The sequence below is a fragment of the Saccostrea cucullata genome, unplaced genomic scaffold (assembly GCF_032062105.1).
Source record: "Saccostrea cucullata isolate Sc308-1 unplaced genomic scaffold, CSIRO_AGI_Scuc_v1 ctg859, whole genome shotgun sequence".
Lineage (NCBI taxonomy): Eukaryota > Metazoa > Mollusca > Bivalvia > Ostreida > Ostreidae > Saccostrea > Saccostrea cuccullata.
Window position 1 is genome coordinate 88,578 of NW_026926806.1, and position 25,281 is coordinate 113,858.

The following is a 25,281-nucleotide window of genomic DNA, read 5'->3' on the forward strand; positions in this document are numbered from 1 at the left end:
TTGTTATAGAATGACTACTGCAGTTATCCTCTGTTGTTATAGAATGACTACTGTAGTTTTCCTCTGTTATTACTGTATGACTACCACAGTTATCCTCTGTTATTATTGTATGACTACCACAGTTATCCTCTGTTGTTATAGAATGACTACTGCAGTTTTCCTCTGTTGTTATAGAATGACTACTGCAGTTTTCCTCTGTTGTTATAGAATGACTACTGCAGTTATCCTCTGTTGTTATAGAATGACTACTGCAGTTTTCCTTGTTGTTATAGAATGACTACTGCAGTTATCCTCTGTTATTATAGAATGACTACTGCAGTTATCCTCTGTTATTATTGAATGACTACTGCAGTTTTCCTCTGTTGTTATAGAATGACCATCACAGTTATCCTCAATTATTATATAATAACAGCTACATTTGTGTAGCATATATTCTATAACTTTGGCTTTTTTTTTTAATAGAAACTGTAAAGCCCAAAAAAGTTGTGAAGTACTGGTAATAGAGCTATGTATGAAGCTATTGGAGAAACATGACTTAGTAGAAGAATTATATAAACTGACAAATGAAGCAGCCTCAAAGGCATCACTGAAGGTGAGATATTATATCATTGATGGATGTAGAACCAACAATGGCATCCTGCAGGTGAGGAATTATGTAAACCGTAAACTTATAAGATCTGATTGGTCAGTATCTGGACCTCTCTATGACATTTATATATAAACTGTATACTTACCGGTATATTACAGCACAGCAAAGATCTGATTGGTCAGTATCTGGACCTCTCTGTGACATTTATATATAAACTGTATACTTATGTTACAGCACAACAAAGATCTGATTGGTCAGTATCTGGACCTTTCTATGACATTTATATATAAACTGTATACTTACCGGTATATTACAGCACAGCAAAGATCTGATTGGTCAGTATCTGGACCTCTCTATGACATTTATATATATAAACTGTATACTTATATTACAGCACAACAAAGATCTTATTGGTCAGTATCTGGACCTCTCTGTGACATTTATATATATAAACTGTATACTTATGTTACAGCACAACAAAGATCTGATTGGTCATTATCTGGACCTCTCTATGACATTTATATATAAACTGTATACTTACCGGTATATTACAGCACAACAAAGATCTTATTGGTCATTATCTGGACCTCTCTATGACATTTATATATATAAACTGTATACTTATGTTACAGCACAACAAAGATCTGATTGGTCATTATCTGGACCTCTCTATGACATTTATATATATAAACTGTATACTTATATTACAGCACAACAAAGATCTGATTGGTCATTATCTGGACCTCTCTATGACATTTATATATATAAACTGTATACTTATGTTACAGCACAACAAAGATCTTATTGGTCAGTATCTTGACCTCTCTGTGACATTTATATATATAAACTGTATACTTATATTACAGCACAACAAAGATCTTATTGGTCAGTATCTGGACCTCTCTATGACATTTATTTATATGTAAGATTCTAAAGTCCGATGGTGACACCAAAGTCCGATAGCCTCGCCAAACCCCGATAGCCTGGGCCAAACCCCGATAGCCTGGGCCAAACCCCGATGGCTCGCTGTCTTTACGGATGCCAAAATCCGATGGTCTCACCAAACCCTGATGGTCTGTGCCAAACCTCGATAGCTTTCTGTCATTACGGACGCCAAAGTCGGATGGTCACTCCAAAGTCCGATGGCTCATTTCCTATGAGACACGTTGCGCTGAAGTGCGATGGTTTTACACGCCAAAGTCCTATGTTTTGGATGAACAATCAACGTTTATGACGTCACAATAATCCTTGCATTTTTCCTGCATTCAAAAGCAATCATTTCTGAATTTGTCCTCGAATACAATTTTATTGATTTTGCTTATTGCTTGCACCTTCCAGATATATGAGGGTTAGTCCTCACTCACCACTCGATTGATTTAAGGGTTAGTCCTTGCATTGCACAACCCGAGTGAATTAGGGTTAGTCCTTGCACACTAGTCGAGTGATTAGGGTTAGTCTTGCCCCCACTCAAGATATTTAGGTTATTGTTTATACACTTTTCGAGCGTTAATATCACACCCATGAGAGATAAGGGTTAGTTTTTGCATTTATTTATACATATTTTAAAGACCTTGACATGGCGCGGCATTGATCGAGGTTTGGCGCAGTGCTGCTATGACGTCATAAACGTTAATTGATTTCCCCACCATCGGACTTTGGCGTGTCAGACCATCGGGGTTTGGTGCAGACCATCGGACTTTGGCGTGACCATCAGACTTTGGAGTCCTACATATACAGTAAAACTCGTTTAGTATGAACACGGATATAGCGAATTCACGGATAAAGTGAAGTTTTTCTGGGTCCCTGGCAAAATTCTTAGAAAATCTTTGTAAAATTTTACGGTTATAGTGAACTCTGATATAATGAATTTACGGATATAGCAAACTGATTTTGAGTCCCGTAGAGGTTAAATATAATGAAATTTACATCTTTTATAACGAACTTTCAAAGATTATAAAAAAAATTAATAAATAGAACTGACTTTATTTCCTTCAAGAATTTTTATATAAAATCCAATTCATAATAAAACCTTAGTTATCGAAGATATTTTTGTAATATAGCTTTCCCTAATATATTTTGTAGTAATACTTGAAGGAAAACATCCATATTGCGAATTCACTATAATGGTTATACGAATTCCTTATACGGATATAAGGAATTACGGATATAGTGAATTAAAGTCACAGGTCCCTAGGACTTCGCTATAACCGAGTTTTACTGTATAAACTGTATAATTATATTACAGCACAACAAAGATTTGATGGGTCAGTACTTGGACCGCTTTATGGTGTTGCTGAAGGATGACAATGTTCCTTGGGACAACAGTTCACAGAGCTACCTGGGTTCTGTATTCATCAGCTACCTTGTTAACTCAATTTATTATGAGTAAGTACATTTAATTATCTTATAATCTGTTATCTTAGTTACACAACTCCACATTTTCTGTGTAGGTGACCACACAGGCACCTGACGTTACTTATTTTTCTTTTAATAAAAAAAATATACCCATACCTAATAATAAACAAGGTACTCATAGAGACCGCCATCTTGGATTTTCGAAGTAGGTCATTTACTTGTATTTTCGGCTGAAACTCCGTTATATAAATTCCCTGCAACCATATTCTTTCTGTTTGTAGTCTTTCGAGGTCTAAACTTATGGCCATTGCAACCAGAAGGGCGCAGCACCCTTGCAAATATTAAAAATCACTTGCCAAACTTGATCTACTGCTTCAACAATACGAGAAATCGCCAAAGGGGGGCCGGAAGTTTACATCAATATGCTAATGGGAATTCCGTATTAATTTGTAAGTTTTTGGGTGGATCTAAATCGGCCTGTTGTAATTACTGTGAAATTTTTAATAAGTATTTCAATTACTAAAATGGAAAAAATGGGAAAAATAAATACTTCTTGTAAATATACCTTCAAGTGTAAAAATTTGATACTGTCTTGATCTATACAGATCGTTGCGTTCAACAATCTTTAATAAAAAAAGGGGGGTCACTTTTTAAAAAGTATTTTAAATAAACAAGGTCAATCTTCTCCATGGATAACGCTCAAACATTGCACCAATAATGACAATGTGTTATTAATTATATTCAGCATGTTCATTCCGTGTAAGTATGGACCTGAAGCCGATTTGTTCATCAGGCCGATCTTCGACATTTACAAAATATGATCGCTTTGATCAAGCTAGGCCTATATCAAGATTATTTTGGAAGGAAAGAAAATGAATGTTCTTATATTACGTTGTATTACTGTCTGATAGATTGTTTTTTGGAATCAGTACCAACTTTAACTGGTTATTTTTAAAAATAAATCTTACAAATATATTGACCAATCAAAAAAGGGCTTTCCCTAAGAATTTCAAGTCGAATGTAAACTTCTGGCCCCCCTTTGGCGATTTCTCGCATTGTTGAAGCAGTAGATCGAGTTTGGCAAGTGATTTTTAATATTTGCAAGGGTGATGCGCCCTTCTGGTTGCACTGGCCGTAAGTTTAGACCTCGAAAGACTGCAAACAGAAAGAATATGGTTGCAGGGAATTTATTTAACGGAGTTTCAGCCGAAAATACAAGTGAATGACCTACTTCGAAAATCCAAGATGGCGGTCTCGATGGGTACCTTGTTTATTATTAGAAGATATGGGTATATTTTTTTATTAAAAGAAAAATAAGTAATGTCAGGTGCCTGTAGGTGACCATTACTTTCAAATCACTTGTTCAAGGTCAAAGGTCATGATAGTTTTAATTTTTTTTTATGCAATAGGTCTTTATTTTTTTACCATAGACTTCTTACAGGAAAATATTAAGACACTCAATTTTTGAACCAGATGGTGAAGGTCAAGGTTAAAAAGTTTAACATTTGTAATTTAATCATAACTTTATGTTAAATCATACAATTTCTAATCTACAATCTTCACATGTATAAAGTATTATCAATTTGGAAAAAAGGCTGAGAATGACAGCTAAGTCCACTAAGACAAAGATCAGCATTATTTTTAGAACGATAAATATGATAATGAGAAGATAGAATACAGGAACTTTTATTCTTTTACTGAGTGACTTTCTCAATTCTGTTACTGTAAATGTGTTATATTTGGCATGTACAGTATTTGGCGGAAACTGAATTTTGAACAAGTTAGCCTAGATTTGATCTAGATTTCTTGATGTTCTTATTTAAAAGTATATATGTGCAAGATATTTAACGTTGTACTGAATTAGCAGAAGTTTCTTTCAGCCAAAGGCGCTGAAAAGAATACACAGCCAAATGTAATATGTTTACAGTATTTAATCATTTAAACCCTTTTTTGTCCATTTTAGAGACAAACAATTTAACGATTCGGAGGTGGACCAGAAAATGATTGACATGATTCTGTATTGTATGGAGGAGGAACGGGAGCTCTGTGATTGGTCCAGTGGTCAGGTGACCGTGTTTGGGATCATTGCCACAGATATACTTGCAAGATTTGTCCGTGCAGTGAGTGAACTATCTTTCCTCTTATTGTCAAACAACTTTTACAAAAGTTTTATGCACTAGATATTATTATCGGCCGCAGCAGCGGCCGATCTATTTGTGATTGTGTTAGAAAGTGCACATGGGGAAATGAGACGTTATTTTTCATTAGGTCAGGAAAATATTTCTCAAATGATAACAAGTAGAAAACCATGAGTAAAATATTTTCAAAAATTGCTTTGAATATAGTGTTAATTGTTGCTACTATGTTTCAATTTCTTTATCATTTCTCATCAGATAATTGATAATTTATGGTTATGTAAAAAGAGTTAACAATAGATACTCCCCAGCCTGGGAGTGTATAAGATATGAAAGGAAATCGTCATGATTTTCCGGATAAAAATGACGTGTAAATGTGCATGGATTGGTGAATAAAAATTGAAAAAAATTTCAACCAGTAAAAATTGTTTTGAACATGCTCTACGGCTGCAAATAACACAAAGAAATTTTTCTACATTTTGTACTGCGCCTTGCAGCACAACCATGGGCATTATCACGTGACCAAGATCCAGGGTATCAGCACCTGGTTCATCTTGAGATACCTACATCTTTATTTTGATGACAATAAATTCTTATCATTTATTGCTGCCCTTTTTACATCGATGAATCTATTTATAAGCAAATGGGGTAAATGTCTATTTTTTTAATTTTAATTAATTATTTATTTTGCTTTGAAGACAGCCTAAAATAAAATTGAATCAACTATTTCACCTTTTAATACTAGTATTTAGACGTGCTTTCCTTTCATGGACACTTTGAAAATTGTAAAAGAAATTTGTTTATGCTAAATTTTGTTTGCGGCCGATTTGATGCTTTGCATCAATTTAACTTGTAATATCTTGACTTTGATTAGTGATCATTCAGATTGAGAATGGTCATTCAAAGATACAAATTGTTCATAGCAATATTGTAAACCATATTAAATATTTGATCCATGTACATGTATATGAAATGTAAAAAAAAACTACTTTATAGCAAAATCCCTGAGACACCTCTGCTAAACTTAATACTGTAGACATATTTATTTCCACGAGGTCATAATTCCACGGAATCACAACATTAGTTTGATCCGTGGGTAAAAAATTATGTGGAAATCTTTGAATGCCAAAAATACATATTGTACCTACACTGAATATATGAGAAAAATATTAGTTTATCCCTAAAATTTGTCTGCCTTATGAATATACAATTTTTTCAACGAACAACAACATTCAAATGACTCGGAACAACATACACATACGTTCCCTCCAGCTCACAAAATTACGAATGATCATGAAATAATTCTTGAGGTTTACATACATCAATTTCAAATAAAGTTTTTTTAAAAAGGGGAATGAATTCCATAAACACATACTGTATACGTACATCTACGATTATCAACACTGGAATCAAGTCATGTGGATTAACACACACCTGTCCGTACAAACAGAAGCTTGGGAATATCTGTGAATCTTTCACAAGTATAAAAAGAAAGTAATTTTCTCTTCTTTATTTTTACAAGGACTGAACATGTGCTATCACTTGCAAATTTAATTTTTCAGAGGTTAATGCCCTGTTCACACGGAGAGTTTAATTCGAATTAAACGTAAGTTTACTGCGAATTAGCTTCGCCTAGTGTTCACACGGCGAATTTAATGCGAATTAGTTTGATTCGAATTAATTTACTGCGCATTAAATTACTTAGCATTATCTCCTTGTGAACGCTAAGCGAAGCTAATTCGAATTAAATTTTGGGGCATGCGTAATGGCCCAATTAAATCAAATGCATACTATATACTAACTTGTATATAGGTCCCTGCTTTTTCATATTCTCATTCTTTTAGTGCAATTTCATTCCTAAATATACTTAAACTACGCTGCAGCCACCTAGCATCATTTTTGAAAGTGGGGGGAGGGGGGGGGGGCAACCAGAGAAATTTTTTTACTTACCTGAAAAAGTTGACAAAAAAAAAAAAAAAGGAAACTGCCCAGCCTTTCAATGAATTAATGAATCTTCCCAATAGTATGAATAATGTTGGGAAAACAAGTGGGGGGGGGGGGGGCAGGCCCCCCCCTGGCCCCCCTGTTGCTAGTGCCTGCGCTGTGATAATTTTCTGCAGAAAAATTGTGTCCGCCTTCATAGCATAAATTAATCCCATGCAGATAAAAGTACGTCTACAGTAATCAAGTAAAATAAGGCAGAATATTTTGACAGATCTAAGTAATAAGCATTAAATTCCAAGGAACATAGATTGTTATATTGTACAACGTAATCTGGATTGGATATAATATCAGTCCATCTCTGCTTCAGAAAAGGGACAGCAATACCATCAGTAAGTGCAAGCCGCTCATCCCGAGTATCCAGCGTTTGATGTCCAATCATGAAGACGAGAGGATCACCGAGAACTGCGGGAACATCTTGTATTTGATTGGTCAACAAGCGTCACAAGTGCTGGACTCGGACAACATTGGGAATCTTATTGACCACTACATTGAAAATCCTGACGTACACATCATTGGTAAATTGGTAGCATGATATTGATATTATACCTACCCCTGACATACACATCATGGATAAATTGATAACATGATATTGATATCATGATACCTACCCCTGACATACACATCATAGGTAAATTGATAACACAATATTGATATCATTATACCTACCCCTGACATACACATCATTGGTAAATTGATAACACAATATTGATATCATGATACCTACCCCTGACATACACATCATTGGTAAATTGGTAGCATGATATTGATATTATACCTACCCCTGACATACACATCATGGGTAAATTGATAACATGATATTGATATCATTATACCTACCCCTGACATACACATCATAGGTAAATTGATAACGCAATACTGATATCATTATACATATCCTTAACATACACATCATAGGTAAATTGATAACATGATATTGATATCATGATACCTACCCCTGACATACACATCATAGGTAAATTGATAACACAATATTGATATCATGATACCTACCCCTGAATTACACATCATAGGTAAATTGGTAGCATGATATTGATATTATACCTACCCCTGACATACACATCATAGGTAAATTGATAACGCAATACTGATATCATGATACCTACCCCTGACATACACATCATAGGTGAATTGGTAGCTTGATATTGATATCATTATACCTACCCCTGACATACACATCATAGGTAAAGTGAAAACATGATATTGATATCATTATACCTACCCCTGACATACACATCATAGGTGAATTGGTAGCTTGATATTGATATCATTATACCTACCCCTGACATACACATCATGGATAAATTGATTTAAACAATAAAATGCTTTCTTTGTTTGTTATTACTGGAATTAACGGAAGCAGCTGTTGCAGAAAAAATACATAACTCGCGTAAGTGGGTTATGTAAATTTTTTCTGCAATAGCTGCGACCGTTAATTCCAGTAATAATAAACAAAGAAAGACATTTTATTGTTTATATTTATATTTGTTTAAATAATCATTTAAAGAAGGATTAAAAAGTTTAATTATTGTATTAATGATGCGAACGTCTTTATACGTTTCATTGATGGAACAGCCACTGATCAAGAAATCTGTACAGGCGACATGCCTGATGTAGTTCATGCAGTGATTAACGCAATGGGTTTTCTTAAGAAACAAAGGAGAAAATATTCAGTGGATGTAACAAGTTTGGCTTTCCAGAAAGCCTGAAATGTCATCTCTTTGGTATCAATAATGTCATAATGTCATAATGTCAATAAGAAATAAAACAGAAAGGGAAATATTTTAATGCAATGAATATATAGATTATTACACCTGAAGTACCCAAATGACTTATTCAGCAAACTCCACAGTAAAGTACGCAGTTTCTTTTAGCCGCAGTACATATATGGAAAGCATGGACGTCTGCGAGAGCACCCAAGGCGATTTTTGGTGAAATTTCATTCTAGCGGTCTTTGTGCTTCTGGGTGTTTACAATTTACTTAAATTCAAATACTTTCCTTGAACTATATTTTCTTAACACAATACGGAATTATCAACAATAATTATCATTCATTTAAAAGCAGCTAATCATTAAAGTTTGACAGGAATTAATTTAATAAATCCAATTACAGACTAAAAAAATAACATAAAATTAGCGTTGACCATTCTTCATACATTTTTTTTGCAGAATCTAATTGTAAGCTTGTTCTTTTGCATTGTTTTGTGCGAGAACCAGTTTTTCCCTTCGCGTCAACAAATCTATATATAGAAATCACGTCATTGTCAGTTCTCCTTGTGTGGCTTACCAATTTAATAAGGCATAGTATTGAGAATCAATACATACATGTATACGACACACCGAAACTATAGCTATTTATGAGCATCGTACTTCTTTTCTAAATTTTCCTTGGCTTTCAAATAGGCCTAAACCGAAAGTAGATAGCACACTCCTAAGCTAGTTCTTCTAAAAGAAAACCAGTTTACAGACTACTTGGAACTCTGTAAAACATCGAGGACTCCCGAAAGATTAATGGAGGCTTTCACTAGGACTTCACTTCCGGCATACAATCTTAATATGTCATCTCCCGAGGGAGATGACAAATATAACACAATATTGATATCATTATACCTACCCCTGACATACACATCATAGGTAAATTGATAACACAATATTAATTATCATTATACATACCCCTGAAATACACATCATAGGTAAATTGGTAGCTTGATATTGATATCATTTTAAGCTCTTCTGAGCCAAAGGCTCAAAGAGCTAATGCTATGGCCATTTGTGCGGTGTGCGGTGTGCGTTAACTTTTTAGAATATGGGCCATAACTCAAGAACCCCTTGGCCAATCAGTATCAAATTTGTCACAGGGTATCCTTGGCCTAAGGGCTACCTTTTATACTAAAATAAGGGTTGGGACCCTTAAACAAGGGGAGATAATCAGGAAAACAAAACCAAAAGTACTGGTTGCTAAAAAATCTTCTTCTTCAGAACCACCAGGCAGATTTTCACCAAACTTACATACAAGGATCAGGATATGTCGAAGATTAAAAATTGTTCAAGGCATCACCCTGGGGCAAAGGGCGTGGTCTCAAGGTCACTTCAAAGTTGACCTAAATTTACAAATAATAAAAACGTTTATATTTTGCTTAGTTTTAGGTCTAGGATCATCAAATCTTGTAAGTTGATACATCTTAGGACTTCACATCATGTTAACTCAAAAGTAGGTCACGGTGACCTACTTTTTAAATTTTGTGGGCATTTTTAAAAAAATTGATTTGAAGGCATATTTTGGACACTTTAAGGCCTATGATCATCAAACTTTGTCAGTTGATGCATCTTGGGTCCTTAAACAACGACAACTTAAAAGTAGGTCATCATGACCTACTTTTTGAACTTGATGACTAATTCTTTTTATAACATTTAATCCAATTATTTCAGACACTGAGAGGTTTAGAATCATCAAATCTTGTAAGTTGATGCATCTTTGGACCTTAAAATGTATTTATGAAAAAGTAGGTCACTGTGACCTACTTTTTGAATTTTGCAGACATTTGTTTTTGTATTGTTTAAAAAGGCATATTTTGATTACCTTCAGACCTAGGATCATCAAACTTGGTCAGCAGATGCATCTTGGGACTCCGAAAAACGTCGACCAAAATGTAGGTCACGATGACCTACTTTCAACATTTTATGGCTATATTTTAGTATCTTAGGTATTTATTGGCTTAGAATCATCAAACTTTGTGAGTTGATGCATCTTGGGTTTTCGGAGAGTAACAACCAAAAAGTAGGTCACTGTGACCTACTTTTGACATTTTATGGCTTTATTTAAGTATCTTAGGTATTTATTGGCTTAGAATCATCAAACTTTGTGAGTTGATGCGTCTTAGGTTTTCGGAGAGTGACGACCAAAAAGTAGGTCACGATGACCTACTTTTGACATTTTATGGCTTTATTTAAGTATCTACAGTACTTTTTGCCTTAGAATCATCAAACTTCATCAGTTGATGCATCTTGGGTTTTCGAAGAATGATGTCCAGAAAGTAGGTCACGGTGACCTAATTTTTTACATTTAATGGCTTTATTTAAGTATCTATGGTACTAACTGGTTTAGAATCATCAAACTTTGTTTGTTGATGCATCTTGGGTCTTTAGAGAATGTCGACCGAAAAGTAGGTCATGGTGACCTACTTTTGAATATCTCAGGTACTTATTGGCTTATAATCATCAAACTTTGTCTGTTGATGTATCTTGGGTTTTCGAAAATCGTCTACAAAAAATTAGGTCGGAGTGACCTACTTTTGACATTATATGGCTATATATAAGTATCTTGAGTACTTAGAATAATCAGACTTTGTCAGTAGATGCATTTTGGGTTTTCCAAGGATGTAGACAAAAAAATAGGTCATGGTGACCTACTTTTGACATTTTATGGGTATATTTAAGTATATCAGGTACATATCGGCTTAGAATCATCAAACTTTGTCAGTTGATGCATCTTGAGTTTTCAGGGATCGCAAACCAAAAATTACATCACTTTGACCTACTTTTGACATTTTATGGCTATTTTTATATCTCAAGTACTGGTTGACCTAGAGAATTGTTAAACTTTGTCAGTTGGGGCATCTTTGGTTTTCGGAGAATGTGGACCAAAAAGTAGGTCATGGTGACCTACTTTTGAATATATCAGGTACTTATTGGCTTAGAATCATCAAACTTTGTCAGTTGATGTATCTTGGGTTTTCAAAGAATGTAGACAAAAAAGTAGGTCACGGTGACCTACTTTTAAATGTCTCAAATACTTATTGGCTTAGAATCTTCAATCTTTGTCTATTAATGCATCTTGAGTCCTCAGAAAACTTCAATCTTAAAGTAGGTCACTGTGGTTTTTTATAGCTTTATTATTAAAAATATCTTCAGTCCTAATTGGCTAAGAATCATCAAACTTTGTCAGTTGATGCAACTTTGGTCTTAGGATACTTAGGGCTAGAGGCTTCAAATAGAAGTGATAGATTGTACAATTTATCAGAAGAGCGATTCAAGGCCCTTGGACCTCTTGTTTATGATACTTTAAACAATGTAATTTTTTGTGATGCTGTTCTTACTTACAAGGTATGATCAAAAAGAGAATTGGTGTGGGTTCCAGGATGAAAAAATACAAGATATTTATTTAATGTGTAACTATCTTTATCACCATTTTGGTAATGCTATTTCAAGAACCACAGGGCCAGAAAACATGAATATGTAGTAAATCAGAATTAGTAAAGTGGATTGAAAAAGGTATTGAATCACCCACCCAATCAAATCATTTTATGTGTAGCCATTCAGAGTTGATATTCTAGCCAACCAAATGATTAGAATTTATAACCAATCAGTAGTAATTAGGCATAGGAGAAATAGTTGTAAATACAGGGATCAAGCTAGCTTTTGTGTAATTTTGATGTAACTCTTTGTTAGAGTTAGGTGACTTGGGAAGGGTACCTGGACTGTGTCGGGAAACAACAGAATTGTAAGTTAGACCACTCAGCCCAGGGACCCAGTTCCCTAGTGTCTTTGTGACTAGCTATGGTGTCTCTGTGACTTTAGTTTGTGTCTTACCAAAAGTAATAGTGTCCTGTTAATAGCTATGGTGTCTTGGTGACTTTAGCTTGTGTTTGTGTGTCTTAAGATGTATGTGTGACTCTTTGTGATTATTTTTTTTGTGATCTTTGTGCTTTGTACTTTGTGATCAATTGATTGGCTTGCATGATAATTTGCATAAACGCCGAAGGCGTTTATGCATAAAATTATCATGGAAACCAAGTACTGTAATTGAGATAATTTGATGGTTCATAATACACTGTAGGTGGTACCTTGAAATTCTTCCATGTACAAAACTTGTTCTAGTCCAGTTTCCAATAAGATTGTTGAATTTACATTTATTTAAAAGACATTTTTCTCATTCTTTTAACTATTGCAGTGAATTTAGAAGCAGCCTATGAAAATGGACCTGAGGAATTTGGGAAGCGGTTCACTGACCTAGTGGAAGTGTTTGCCAAGGACAAGGAAACAAACTGCTTTGTCATGCAGTGTTTCCTGCTGAAGAAAATTGCTGAAACTCAACCAGAGGTAGAAAAAAATCATCTGAAAAACTCAAATATTCAAAAGTTTACAGAGCTGGTTATTATACATGTATAGTTACAAAGTAAAAAATTTTCATTAAAACAAGCAAATTCAAAGAATTGTGGTCCCCCGCTTTTGGTGTCTTTGTGGGTGAGATGTCATTTTTGTTATCGCATACTGTGAAAAATATGAACACCCTGAAGCAATGAATCATTATTTTTTGAAAGATATAGTCTCATAACTGCAACGGTGTGTGCAAAAAAATTGAGTGACGCGCGTTAAGAAAATTTGTTTCCACACACAGTTGCAGTTATGAGACTATATCTTTCAAAAAATAATGATTCATTGCCTATATTTACATTTTTTGACTTTCTACCTTAATTGCAAATGTGATTTCCATTTAAAAACATATGTATTATCCTTTGTGTAAGCTACAATTAATGGATCAGCAACGTAACAGCTTCTGGTCAATTTGAGCGTGATTTTTAGCTCTACTGGTCAGAGACCAGAATAGCTTATGTGATAGTAATGCATCCAACATCCGTCCGTCTGTCTGTCTGTCTGTAAACAATTTTTCAAAATGCTAGTCCTCCTACAGTTTTGGTCTGATTTCAGTATAACTTGGCACACAAGTAAACTACACTAAGATACATAATTCTGTTTATCGATTTTTGATTTTGATGAACAGTGTTGCCGTGGTTACTAAAAATAGAAATTTCTGTGAAAATCATTCAAAATGCTACTCCTCCTACAGTTTTGGTCTGATTTCAATATACATGTAACTTGGCACACAAGTAGACTACACTAAGATACATGATTCTGTATATCTGTTTTTGATTTCAATGAACAGTATTGCCATTGTTACTAAAAATAGAAATTTCTGTGAAAACCATTCAAAATGCTACTCCTCCTACAGTTTTGCTCTGAATTCAATATAACATGGCACACCAGTAGACTACACTAAGATACATAATTCTATATACTGCTTTTTGATTTCAATGAACGGTTTTGCCGTTGTCACTAAAAATAGAATGTTTTTAGAAATACATTGAAAATGCTGCTCCTCCTACAGTTTTGGTCTGAATTCAGTATAACTTGGCCCATAAGTAGACTACACTAAGATACATAATTCTATTTATTGGTTTTTGATTTCGATGAACGGTGTTGCCGTGGTTACTTAAAATAGAAATTTCTGTGAAAATTTTTCAAAATGCTACTCCTCCTACAGTTTTGGTCTGATTTCAATATGACTTAATTGGCACACAAGTAGACTAAACTAAGATACATAATTCTATTTATCGGTTTTTGATTTCGATGAATGGTGTTGCCCTTGTTACTAAAAATAGAATTTTTTAAAAAATACATTCAAAATGCAACTCCTCCTACAGTTTTGATCTGATTTCAGTATAACTTAGCACACAAGTTGACTACACTAAGATACATAATTCTGTTTATCAGTTTTTGATTTCAATGAAGGTGTTGCCGTTGTTACTATAAATAAAAATGTTTTTGAAATACATTCAAAATGCTACTCCTGCAGTTTTGGTCTGAATTCAATATAACTTGGCCCATAAGTAGACTACACTAAGATACATAATTCTCTGTATCGGTTTTTGATTTCGATCAATGGTGTTGTCCTTGTTACTAAAAATAGAATTTTTAAAGAATACATTCAAAATGCTACTCCTCCTACAGTTTTGGTCTGATTTCAGTATAACTTGGCACACAAGTAGACTACACTAAGATATATAATTCTGTGTATCGGTTTCTGATTTTTGATTAATGGTGTTGCCTTGGTTACTAAAAATAGTAATTGTGAAATACTTTTAAAATGCTACTCCGAATACAGTTTGAGTCTGATTATAATATAATTTGGCATGCAAGCAGACTACACTAAGATACATAATTAACAGTTTTGTGTTTTTGATTTTGACGATTTATGTTTCCATAGTAATTTTAATTGAAAATTCAGTAAAATTTTATTAAAAGTTACTCCTACAGCTGTAGTCTTATTGCAATCTTGCCTCAAAAATAGACTTAATCAAGGATCATTATTCTATTTATTGCTTTTGTAAAGTTTTAAGTCCCAACTGCTACTTTTCTTTTCTTTATTATACCGGTAAGTACAAACCAGGAGAGATACAGTCTCGACAGAGACTTCTGGTTTTATTTTCGCTTGTGACGTTGCACTTCCTCGGCGTTCAACGATTGATTATGACGTCAAAGTAAAATTATTAATTAAAAGTAGGTCAAACATCAAAGTCAAGGTCACAGGATAAAAAGTCATAGTGTATTTAGAAAGGTTTTGTCACAGGCAATACACAATTTTAAAATGGAAGCCTTATCTCTTCTCATTCAAAAGTTATGACCAAGATTAAATTTTTTGAAAAGTAGATGAAACTTCAAGGTCCGGTTAACGGTGTAAAAAAATCATAGTCACTGTGTATGTATAAAAAGGTCTTGTCACAGTTAATAAACTTGTTTAATATGAAAGCCCTATCTCTTCTTAATCAAAAGTTATGGCCAATTTTAAGAAATGCTTGATTATTTTAAAAGTAGGTCACAGGGTAAAAAATTATAGTGAATTTATAAAGGTCTTGTCACAGGCTTTACATAACTTTAATATGAAAGCCCTATCTCTTCTGACTCATTTAGAAGTTATGACCAAGGTTTAAGTTTTAGAAAAGTAGGTCAAACTTCAAGGTCACAAGGTCAAAAATCATATTTTATTTTATTTAGAAAGGTCTTTTCACAGGTAAAGATTAAAAACTGAAATAAAATTTGTTTTCTCCAAGATATGTATAGGATTTCCCATGATTTACGAGTTGATATTATTTGTTACCAATGAATTGTATTATTAGTTATCCAGGTTCAATCAAGGATGTACGGGGATTTACCCCGGGTTTTATTCCATACACCCTGAGGCCGCAGGCCGAAGGGTGTATGGAATAAAACCCGGGGTAAATCCCCGTACACCCTTGATTGGACCTGGATAACGAATTTATTTCCTTTGTACCAATAAAAAAAGCTTTGTAAACATCAGAGTGTGTCTCAATCTATCGATTAGATAACTACGTACTGAGAATGTATGCATTGTGACGTCACGTTTTATTTACACCCGGCTCAAGTCGGGTGCACGGATATTTACACCAGACTTTGTAACCAATCAAAGCTCGTGTTACAAGCTAGGTAGGAAATAAGTTTTATTATCCTTGAGCTTTGGGAAGGTGATAAGAAACACTCATAGATTTGGATGTATGTAAATATATATTGTGAATTAGTGTGTTTATTAATGTACACAGTTCCTCAGAATGTCTTCATCTTCATGACTTAAAAGAAAATGCAAATCCACATATTACCCCATAAATATTAATTCAGTTACAGTTTTGTAGATTATTACAACACCGTCATTAATTTTTAGCTCTACTGGTCAGAGACCAGAAGAGCTTATGCGATAGTTATGCGTCCGGCGTCCGTCCGTCCGTCTGCCTGTCTGTGTGTCTGTAAACAATTTTTCAAAACGCTACTCCTCCTACAGTTTTGGTCTGATTTCAAAATAACTTAGCACACAAGTAGACTACACTTAGATACATAATTATGTATATCGATTTTTGATTTCCATGAACGGTGTTGCCGTGGTTACTAAAAATAGAAATTTCTGTGAAATACTTTCAAAATGCTACTCCTCCTACAGTTTTGGTCTGATTTCAATATAACTTAGCACACAAGTGGACTAAACTTAGATACATAATTCTGCGTATTGATTTTTGATTCAATAAATGGTGTTGCTGTGGTTATTAAAAATAGAAATTTCTGTGAAATACTTTCAAAATGCTACTCCTCCTACAGTTTTTGTCTGATTTCAATATAACTTGGCACACAAGTAGAATACACTAAGATACATAATTCTTTTTATCGGTTTCTAATATCGATGAACGGTGTTGCCGTGGTTACTAAAAATAGAAATTTTTGTAAAATACTTTTAAAATGCTACTCCACCTACAGTTTAGGTCTGATTTCAATATAACTTCACACAAAAGTAGACTATGCTAAGATACATAATTCTATATATCGGTTTTTAATTTAGATGAATGGTGCCATGGTTACTAAAAATAGAAAGTTCTGTGAAATACTTTCAAAATGCTACTCCTCCTACAGTTTGAGTCTGATTATAATATAATTTGGCATGCAAGTAGACTACACTGAGATACATAGTTATCAGTTTTGTGTTTTGGATTTCGATGATCGATGTTGCCATGGTAACTAAAATTGAAAATTCTGTAAAATTTTATTTACAAAGGCTACTCCCACAGTCTTAATCAAGGATCATTATTCTATGTATTGCTTTTGTAAAGTTTATGTCCCAACTGCTGCTTTTCTCTTCCTTTATTATAAGTACAAACCAGTAGAGCTACAGTCTCGACAGAGACTTCTGGTTGTTGTCTTACAACCCCATTGAATTAATTCAGTTACAGTTTTGTAGATTATTACAACACCTTCATTTGTTGTCTGTTTCTTTAGTTGTTCACTCCTCGTACTATGAAGCTGTTCTTTGATGTCCACTTCATGGATTTCACGGCTAACAGTCAGGTGCTGATCTTCATGGACATACTATCCAAATCACAGCCTGCCCTTTTTGGGCCCTTCATCCCTCACCCCCTGCTGAACTCCAAACTGATGTTGGATACCATGGCTAGTTACCATATGAGCATTGTCACCAGGACTGCTGCTGTTTGTAAGGTGACTTATAGATATTATTTTCTGTATTGTAAAGGTATTATGGGACAGGTTAAAACTCAGGTTTTTTTGAAAAAAATTATACTCTGAAGATTTTTCTACAGATGAGCATTATCTCCCAAAATGATGTGAAAAATAATTTTTGTTGTTGTAGACATCGACTTATATTTTAATTACCATAATTTTCTTTATAAGGACTGCCAGAAACCAGTTTTTGACTACTTCACTGAGAGACTGAAGAGTTCTACTGACCAGCATGTGCTGTATGCCTGTATAATGGGTCTGAGAGAGATGCTGGAGATTTGTGGTCCAGACTTTTTCACAGAGGAGGTCAAGGCTCAGATAGAGAATCAGACGACAAATGCTCCGGCTAAATACGTCAAAGATGTGGCTCAGGATCTCCAAGATGAACTCGCAGGAAGAAGGTTAGGCCTGCTCCAGTAAAAATATCATGTGGAGTGATCAGTTACCGTAAATCAGGATAAATTGCTGTAGATGAATTTTTAGCAAATTTGTGAGTTCATTGCATTCGCAAAAATATTTTTTCTTAAAAATGAATACTAATAAGAAATTGTAAGTAAAGCAGTGGTAATTCGCAAAATTTTGAAATGTATAAATTAATACACACCATTTTGACCCGAATTCGCAAAATAAAAATGCCGTAAAAATTTCCAGATTTATGGTAATTTCTGTTTCTGTATTTTGGAGTGTCCTTCTCTTTTTGCTCTCAAAGTTATGTTTGAATAAATGAATTAATTCATTACTATTGATAATGAATTACAGATTTATTATGTATTGACTGAAAGAAAAGTACACATTTTTATGTTTTAAAACATTACGATTTTTTTGTTGATACGTGTGTTCCTCTTCTGATGTCTAAGATAACCATTTTCATTGATGTATGACTCTTTTAGTGCTGCCTGATTATTGTGTTGTTTCCTGAGATGTATAGAATATAGAGAATTCCTGAGATGTATAGAATATAGAGAATTCCTGAGATGTATAGAATATAGAGAATTCCTGAGATGCATAGAATATAGAGAATTCCTTAGATGTATAGAATATAGAGAATTCCTGAGATGTAAAGAATATAGAGAATTCCTGAGATGTATAGAATATTCCTGAGATGTATAGAATATAGAGAATTCCTGAGATGTATAGAATATAGAGAAGATAATCTTCCTCGACATTAAAAACACTGAATGACTTATTTTTTTGTAGTTTGGAAAAAGTTTCTAAGGATGTTGACAGCCATAAGGAACAGATAGAGAAGGTGGAGATTGGTGTAGCAGGTACAAAGGTCGTCCTGAAGAAAGTTCACAGAGAGGTCAAACAACAGGGTAAAGAAATCGACGGCATCAAGACGGACCTAGTGGAGGTTAACGAAAGGGTGGATGTCGTGGAAGGTGACCTTGAGGACACGAATCTTAGGGTGGAGGAGGTGGATAAAAAGGTCAGTCTGGAGTAGTCAGCATCTGAGTTAGGATTGATAAATTAACAGCTATCATAGTAATTACCTTTTGTCAGAAATTATAGTAGCATTGCCTCTTTTTGTGTAAAATTTATCCCATTTTATGCTAAAATATAGGTTAAGTGCCTTGAAAAAAAAAATCAGTTTGCTGATAAATACAATTAATTTTTTTCATTGTTAATTTGTGTTAATCACAGTGAATAAAAATTCAAATGATTTATTATATCAGTACTGATTTTGGAGTTTCCCCGTCATGTTTACAGTGTGATATCAGTAGCCCTGGGGGAGAGTTGGCGGCTAATAAAGGTGTGGCTGAGTTAATAGAGATTTACAAAAACCAAGACATAGCTGTCTGCTTTGCTTTACTGCAATTAAATATGGAGAAACAGATTACCTCTGTAAAGAGAGATATCCACTCCCTTTCAGAGAGACTTGAGAAACTAGAAAATTCTGTTCAAGTTTTAAAAGAGAACCATTCAATTGCCCCAGTGAATGCAACAGGTTTTTTCAGGACAGATGAAGAAATTTAGGGAGATGAGTGATTCAGTTTGGCTGAGTAACTAGCATGAATACAAATAAACCCCGTGATTTTCTTCTGTTTGCATGCAAAACTATGGAGTACATTTATAGTAGATATTTGACAGTTACAGACTACAATCCATAATATATGCGAGTAATTTACAGCAGTTGAATGTGAGTGTGCGATTGTTTATAGTTCCTGGGATATACATGTATCAGGATCAGCTCTTTGGAAAATTAGTGTAGGAGTTCAACTTTGAATCTGTAAGATAACTTTTAATTGGGAAACACAATATTTCAGACAATGAGTAATGCCCCTACTTGGTCTCGAGATGTTACAAAGCTGTTGAACCCGGAATCTGAGCATGACTGGAGACTACTGGCTAGTCGCCTTGGTTACAGTCCTGATGACATCAGAGGCTGGGCCACCCAATCAGATCCCTGCATGGCCCTGCTGAGTGAATGGTATGCCACACACAAGACATTTGAGGCATCTAAAGGGGTGCTGAATATCCTGCAGGAGATGAATCGTTTGGATGCTGCCATTATTGTAGAAAATGCCATGAAAGCTGCAGGTTTGTTATACAATGTACACACATTTTCAAACAAAATTTGTTGTTAATAATATAAAAAGAATCCACACATGCATCGATAAATTGGTTTTAAGGGGGCCGACTATAGTTTTCAATGCACAATATTTCGCACATCATGGTAAAATGAAGCGTATTTACTGTTTTAATGGAACTTTTTTTCGTTTAATTATTAGAATTAAACAAAATTAAGAAATTATAGGTATAAAAATGTAACAAAATTTGATATAACTGATTTTTTAACCGATTATGCAATTGATAGGTAGGTTGACGTCGCTACAGTGTGTTTTTGATGTTATGATAATCTGAAGCTCTAAAAGAAAGGGGTAATAAAAATATTATTAAAGAAAAAGTAATAAACAAACGCAGTTGAAATTTAAAACATAGACATTTGAGAATATCTCCAATATTTTTATTATGTTTTCGTGTGAATCCATTGTGTACGTCATATTTTGTAGTACTCTATAAAAATAGTAAAATTTGCTAATTATTTGCATTTTGAGATGCCCCCTCTGGTAACAAGATGGTAGAACTTTGTGTTTCTTACATATATTGTATAATATAGTATTACTCATCAAATATTATAGTTTGAACAAAATGTCTATTGTAGTATTTGCATAATTTGCTTTAAAGTGCTAAAAATTGGCATTTTCCTATATAATTATAGTAAATGTACTTGTAGTTTGAGACGGTCCCTCAAAAATACCTGGACAATAGATTTCCCCCAAACTTTGCATGTACACTGAAGATAATGTAAGTTAGATGGTATAAAAATGAAGAGTTTCATGTAAGTTATATGGTATAAAAATGAAGAGTTTCGCTATTGTAGTTTTCACACAATAAAACTATAGTCGGCACCCTTAAACTATAAAGACTATCAATTTTTTTTATAACTCACACTCGGTAAAATGAACGTTGGGTAAAAGAGTTTTTTTCCTTCTAGAGGGTGTTGTGGTGGATGAACCAGTTGATTACCCAGAACCCCCTGAGATCTTCCTTAGTTACCAATGGGGTCACCAGAATGAGGTCAAACTCATCAGTCGCCACCTGGAGATGGCTGGGTATAAATGCTGGATGGATGTGGGGCAGATGGGGGGTGGGGATAAGCTGTTTGAGAAGATTGATTCCGGGATTAGGGCGGCCAAAGTTGTCATCTCTTGTGTGACAGAGAAATACGCAAAATCACCCAACTGTAACAGAGAGGTAGGCTTACATCAAGTTTAATTATCAAACTTAGAGTCTAGATAGCTTATGCTAAAACCCTGGCATCGATGTTAGTGTTCTATAAGTCCTATGGTGATGCACACATCAGATGATATCAGCTATTTCTGCCTTAATTTAAGGTCAACCTGTCAGTCAACCTTGGTAAACCAATGATCCCGCTTCTGTTAGAGAAAATGCCTTGGCCCCCCACGGGTTCAATGGGACCAATCTTCAGTGAGTACTTGTTCATCAGATTTTTCCAAAGACCAGGGGAGGAAACCAAGGATGACCGAATCTGGCCAGCTGCCAAGTTTACGGAACTTCTCATGCAGCTCAACTGTTTAAAAGTGATGCCAGATGAGAAAATAATCTCCAAAGGTGAGTTAGCCTCAGTCACTCAGGGTTATTGTCTGTTTGATTCTTAGAGAATAATTTGACTCAATCCTTTAAGGCACATCTTAATTTAGATGGGGTATATTTGGATACCTTAACATTATTATTAAAGAATTAATTTTGAGTTACAAAGTTTTTGTAGTTGCATATGATCCTTTTGATTCTTTGTCAATAAAATATTATCAATTCAATTTATTGAGCATGGAGAATTTGATTGAGCAGAGTTTGGAGTTTTTAAGTTTGATGATTTTACTGCTTATAGTTAATGTTAAGCTTTTACTTGTACCTACAGTGCTTCTTCTTGTGTAAGATTTATGTTATTGTAATCTTTCTTTTGAATCTGTTCATTCAGAGTATAAGAACTGGTGGGTTCCAGTCATAGAGAAGATTGTGATTCCAAAGAAAAAACAGGACAAAGTCAACAAGACATCTGTACCCACAAACAAACCAATGGTATGTTATACTTTTCCAATTAATTCTATTTGTTTTATTTTTTCAATCTTTTTTGCGAAAAACAAAACATACATGAGTAGAATGCATGTTGCTAATTTCAACAGTGTGGTTTTTTTTTTATTTTATTGATCAGATAGCGAAAATTAAACAATGTTACAGAGTGCAAATATACTATTCTTTGGATTTAACAGGGAATGAATACTAGTATTACACATCTACAAATGTGTTTGATTCAGTCATTCTTATTGAACATGTGTGTGTATTTTATCTTCACTCAGGATAAGGTGGTTTCCCCTGATATCTTCATCTCCTACCAGTGGGGAAAACAGAAGGAGATATCAGCCCTGTACCAGAGACTGACCAGTCAGGGCTTCACCTGCTGGATGGACATCCACCAAATGGGGGGAGGGGATTCCCTGTATGACAAGATTGACCGTGGGGTCAGAGGTTGTAAGGTCGTCCTGTCCTCAGTCACCACCAAGTACGCTCTGTCTGCCAACTGTAGGAGAGAAGTCAGTCTGGCTGATGCTCTGAAGAAACCTATCATCCCCATGCTGATGGAAAAAATAGACTGGCCCCCAGGTGGACCAATGAGCATGGTTCTTACACAACTGTTGTATGTTAACTTCTCAAAGGATGAGTCCATTCAGTTATCATGGGAGGGAAAATGTTTTGATGATCTTCTGAAGAAGATCAGAGAGAACATTCCTGAAGAGTTTCAACAGGAAGGTCAAGGACATAATGAAACAGAAAAAGTTCATAACCAGCAACTTGTCGGGAACCAGGAAACATCATCAGAAGGTCACATGACCAAAGCTGTGACCAATGACAAACCACAGGAAGTAAAGACTGGACCAATCAGCACTGACTCTGCAGTGGATGATACCCCCAAAAAGAAATCGTCAACATGTATACTGCTTTAGCCATGCAAATTAATTGTTTATATTGGATAAATCTATTTGTACTGCAATAATAAGAGGGTAAATTATCAAGTTCAACATGTATACTGCTCTAGACAGGCAAATTATGTTGACGAAATAGATTAACAATGATTGGCAATTATTGTCAAGGCTTTATCAATTAATTCCTCAAAATGAATCGTCAATACAATGATGTACACAAGGTGTATAAGGAATAATATTGCTACACAATTTTACAATGTTATACAATGAGTTATTTTTCTTTGACCTTATCTCTGCCTCCTTAACAGGACGTAACTCGTATTGAGTTAAGTCTGATTAACTTTTATATCATGTGTTGTGAGAGGGTAAATCATCAACATGTATACGCCTCTAGTCTGGCATATTGAACTGTTTATCTCAAAGGAAGTGAGAGCCCTGGTTAAGGTTTTGAAAGATGAATTATAGGGTTGTGTGAATAGATTTCTGAATAGTATCTTGTGAATAGATTTTTGACTTTTTAGTACATGTATCATGTGAATAGATTTCAGAATAGTCTCGTGTGAATAAACTGCAGGATGCTTGCAAAGAGCCATAGCTGCCTTAGCGATAACACGGCCAACTCAAGTATTTAAAAGGAAATCACCTGTTTCTATTTATAGATACATGTACCTTTTCAATTCAAGATCAAACTACATGTATGTAATCATTTGTGGACCAGTGTTATATTTTCATAGTTGCAAGTTTGTTACATGACAATCATTTTACTTGTTCAATACTCTTATTCTAAACAAGATTGTTAGAAATAAAACAATCTAGCAGCTATGACTTTGGGTCATTAAAATAGTTTAGGTCTTTAGGACTGTTTTTCACAGAGATACTTTCAATGTGTAATGTTGTAATATATATCGCTTACATTATTTATACATGTACTATAAAATGATTAAAGAAAACATAGGAAAAATGCACAGAGAGAAAAAAAAATAAAAGCATAGATAAGAAACACACACTGTGAGACTCGAACTCACGATCATTATGCCTACAATCCAGCAGTTATACCACCATGCCACAAAGTCATTGTAATCAGATGGATGAATTTCAGATGAAATAATGTTGAGAAGAAGAATTAATACAATTATTTTCAACATTTTCAATATGAAGACCACCTTTAACCAAAATTATCTAAATGTAATGAAGTACAGTCATATCCAAATAAAATTATTCAGAAGTTGTTTTTCAGGTTAAGGGTGTTTTTTTTGCTACAGTTTGTCATTGTTTAGAGGGAGACCTCAGTATTTACTATATTCTCCATATAAACATAACGATTTTTATATCTATCATATTAGGGAACTATTAATATTTGAATATTATTTTTGTGTGATTTGCTTCAAGGCATGTATAAACTAACGTTGTATGACAAAATTTTGGTTAAACTGTATTTAAGAACTCACTATCAGAGTAGGCGAAAGTGACTATCAAATGCGCTATGGCTCTTTCATTGAAAATTTTATGTTGAAGATTTTTTATTTTTTTTTTTATTTTTTTGAAAAATATAATTTGTTATGACTGTTTTTATTTTAGATATATATTTATTTTCATATATGAATATATACAGTATCTTGAGTCATCCGTCCATATATGCATGCATGAATTAATTTCCAGTTGGCAATACTACTGTGTTTAAATATCCATCCAACTGCTTATCTAAAATGAGCGTTTTTCAGCACAGATGAGTATAAAGTGTTCCTTAAGTTAATTTGGAGAAACTAACCTTCAAAATTAGCAAATAATATTTAGTTTTTTTATGTTACATGTTATTGCC

At 34.2% G+C, this 25,281-nt stretch overlaps 1 protein-coding gene across 1 annotated transcript; it reads left to right on the forward strand.

Moving 5' to 3' along the window:
• The first annotated feature begins 468 nt into the window (after positions 1–468).
• LOC134272700 (uncharacterized) lies at positions 469–24,874 on the forward strand. Its single transcript, XM_062754905.1, has 13 exons — positions 469–592; positions 2,835–2,974; positions 4,908–5,064; positions 7,391–7,598; positions 13,052–13,200; positions 17,716–17,934; positions 18,127–18,356; positions 19,153–19,384; positions 20,223–20,496; positions 21,455–21,714; positions 21,855–22,092; positions 22,460–22,560; positions 22,839–24,874. Exons 1-13 carry the CDS (start codon positions 512–514, stop codon positions 23,481–23,483), a joined length of 2,934 nt encoding a protein of 977 aa, XP_062610889.1. The 5' UTR covers positions 469–511; the 3' UTR covers positions 23,484–24,874.
• The last annotated feature ends 407 nt before the right edge of the window (positions 24,875–25,281 follow it).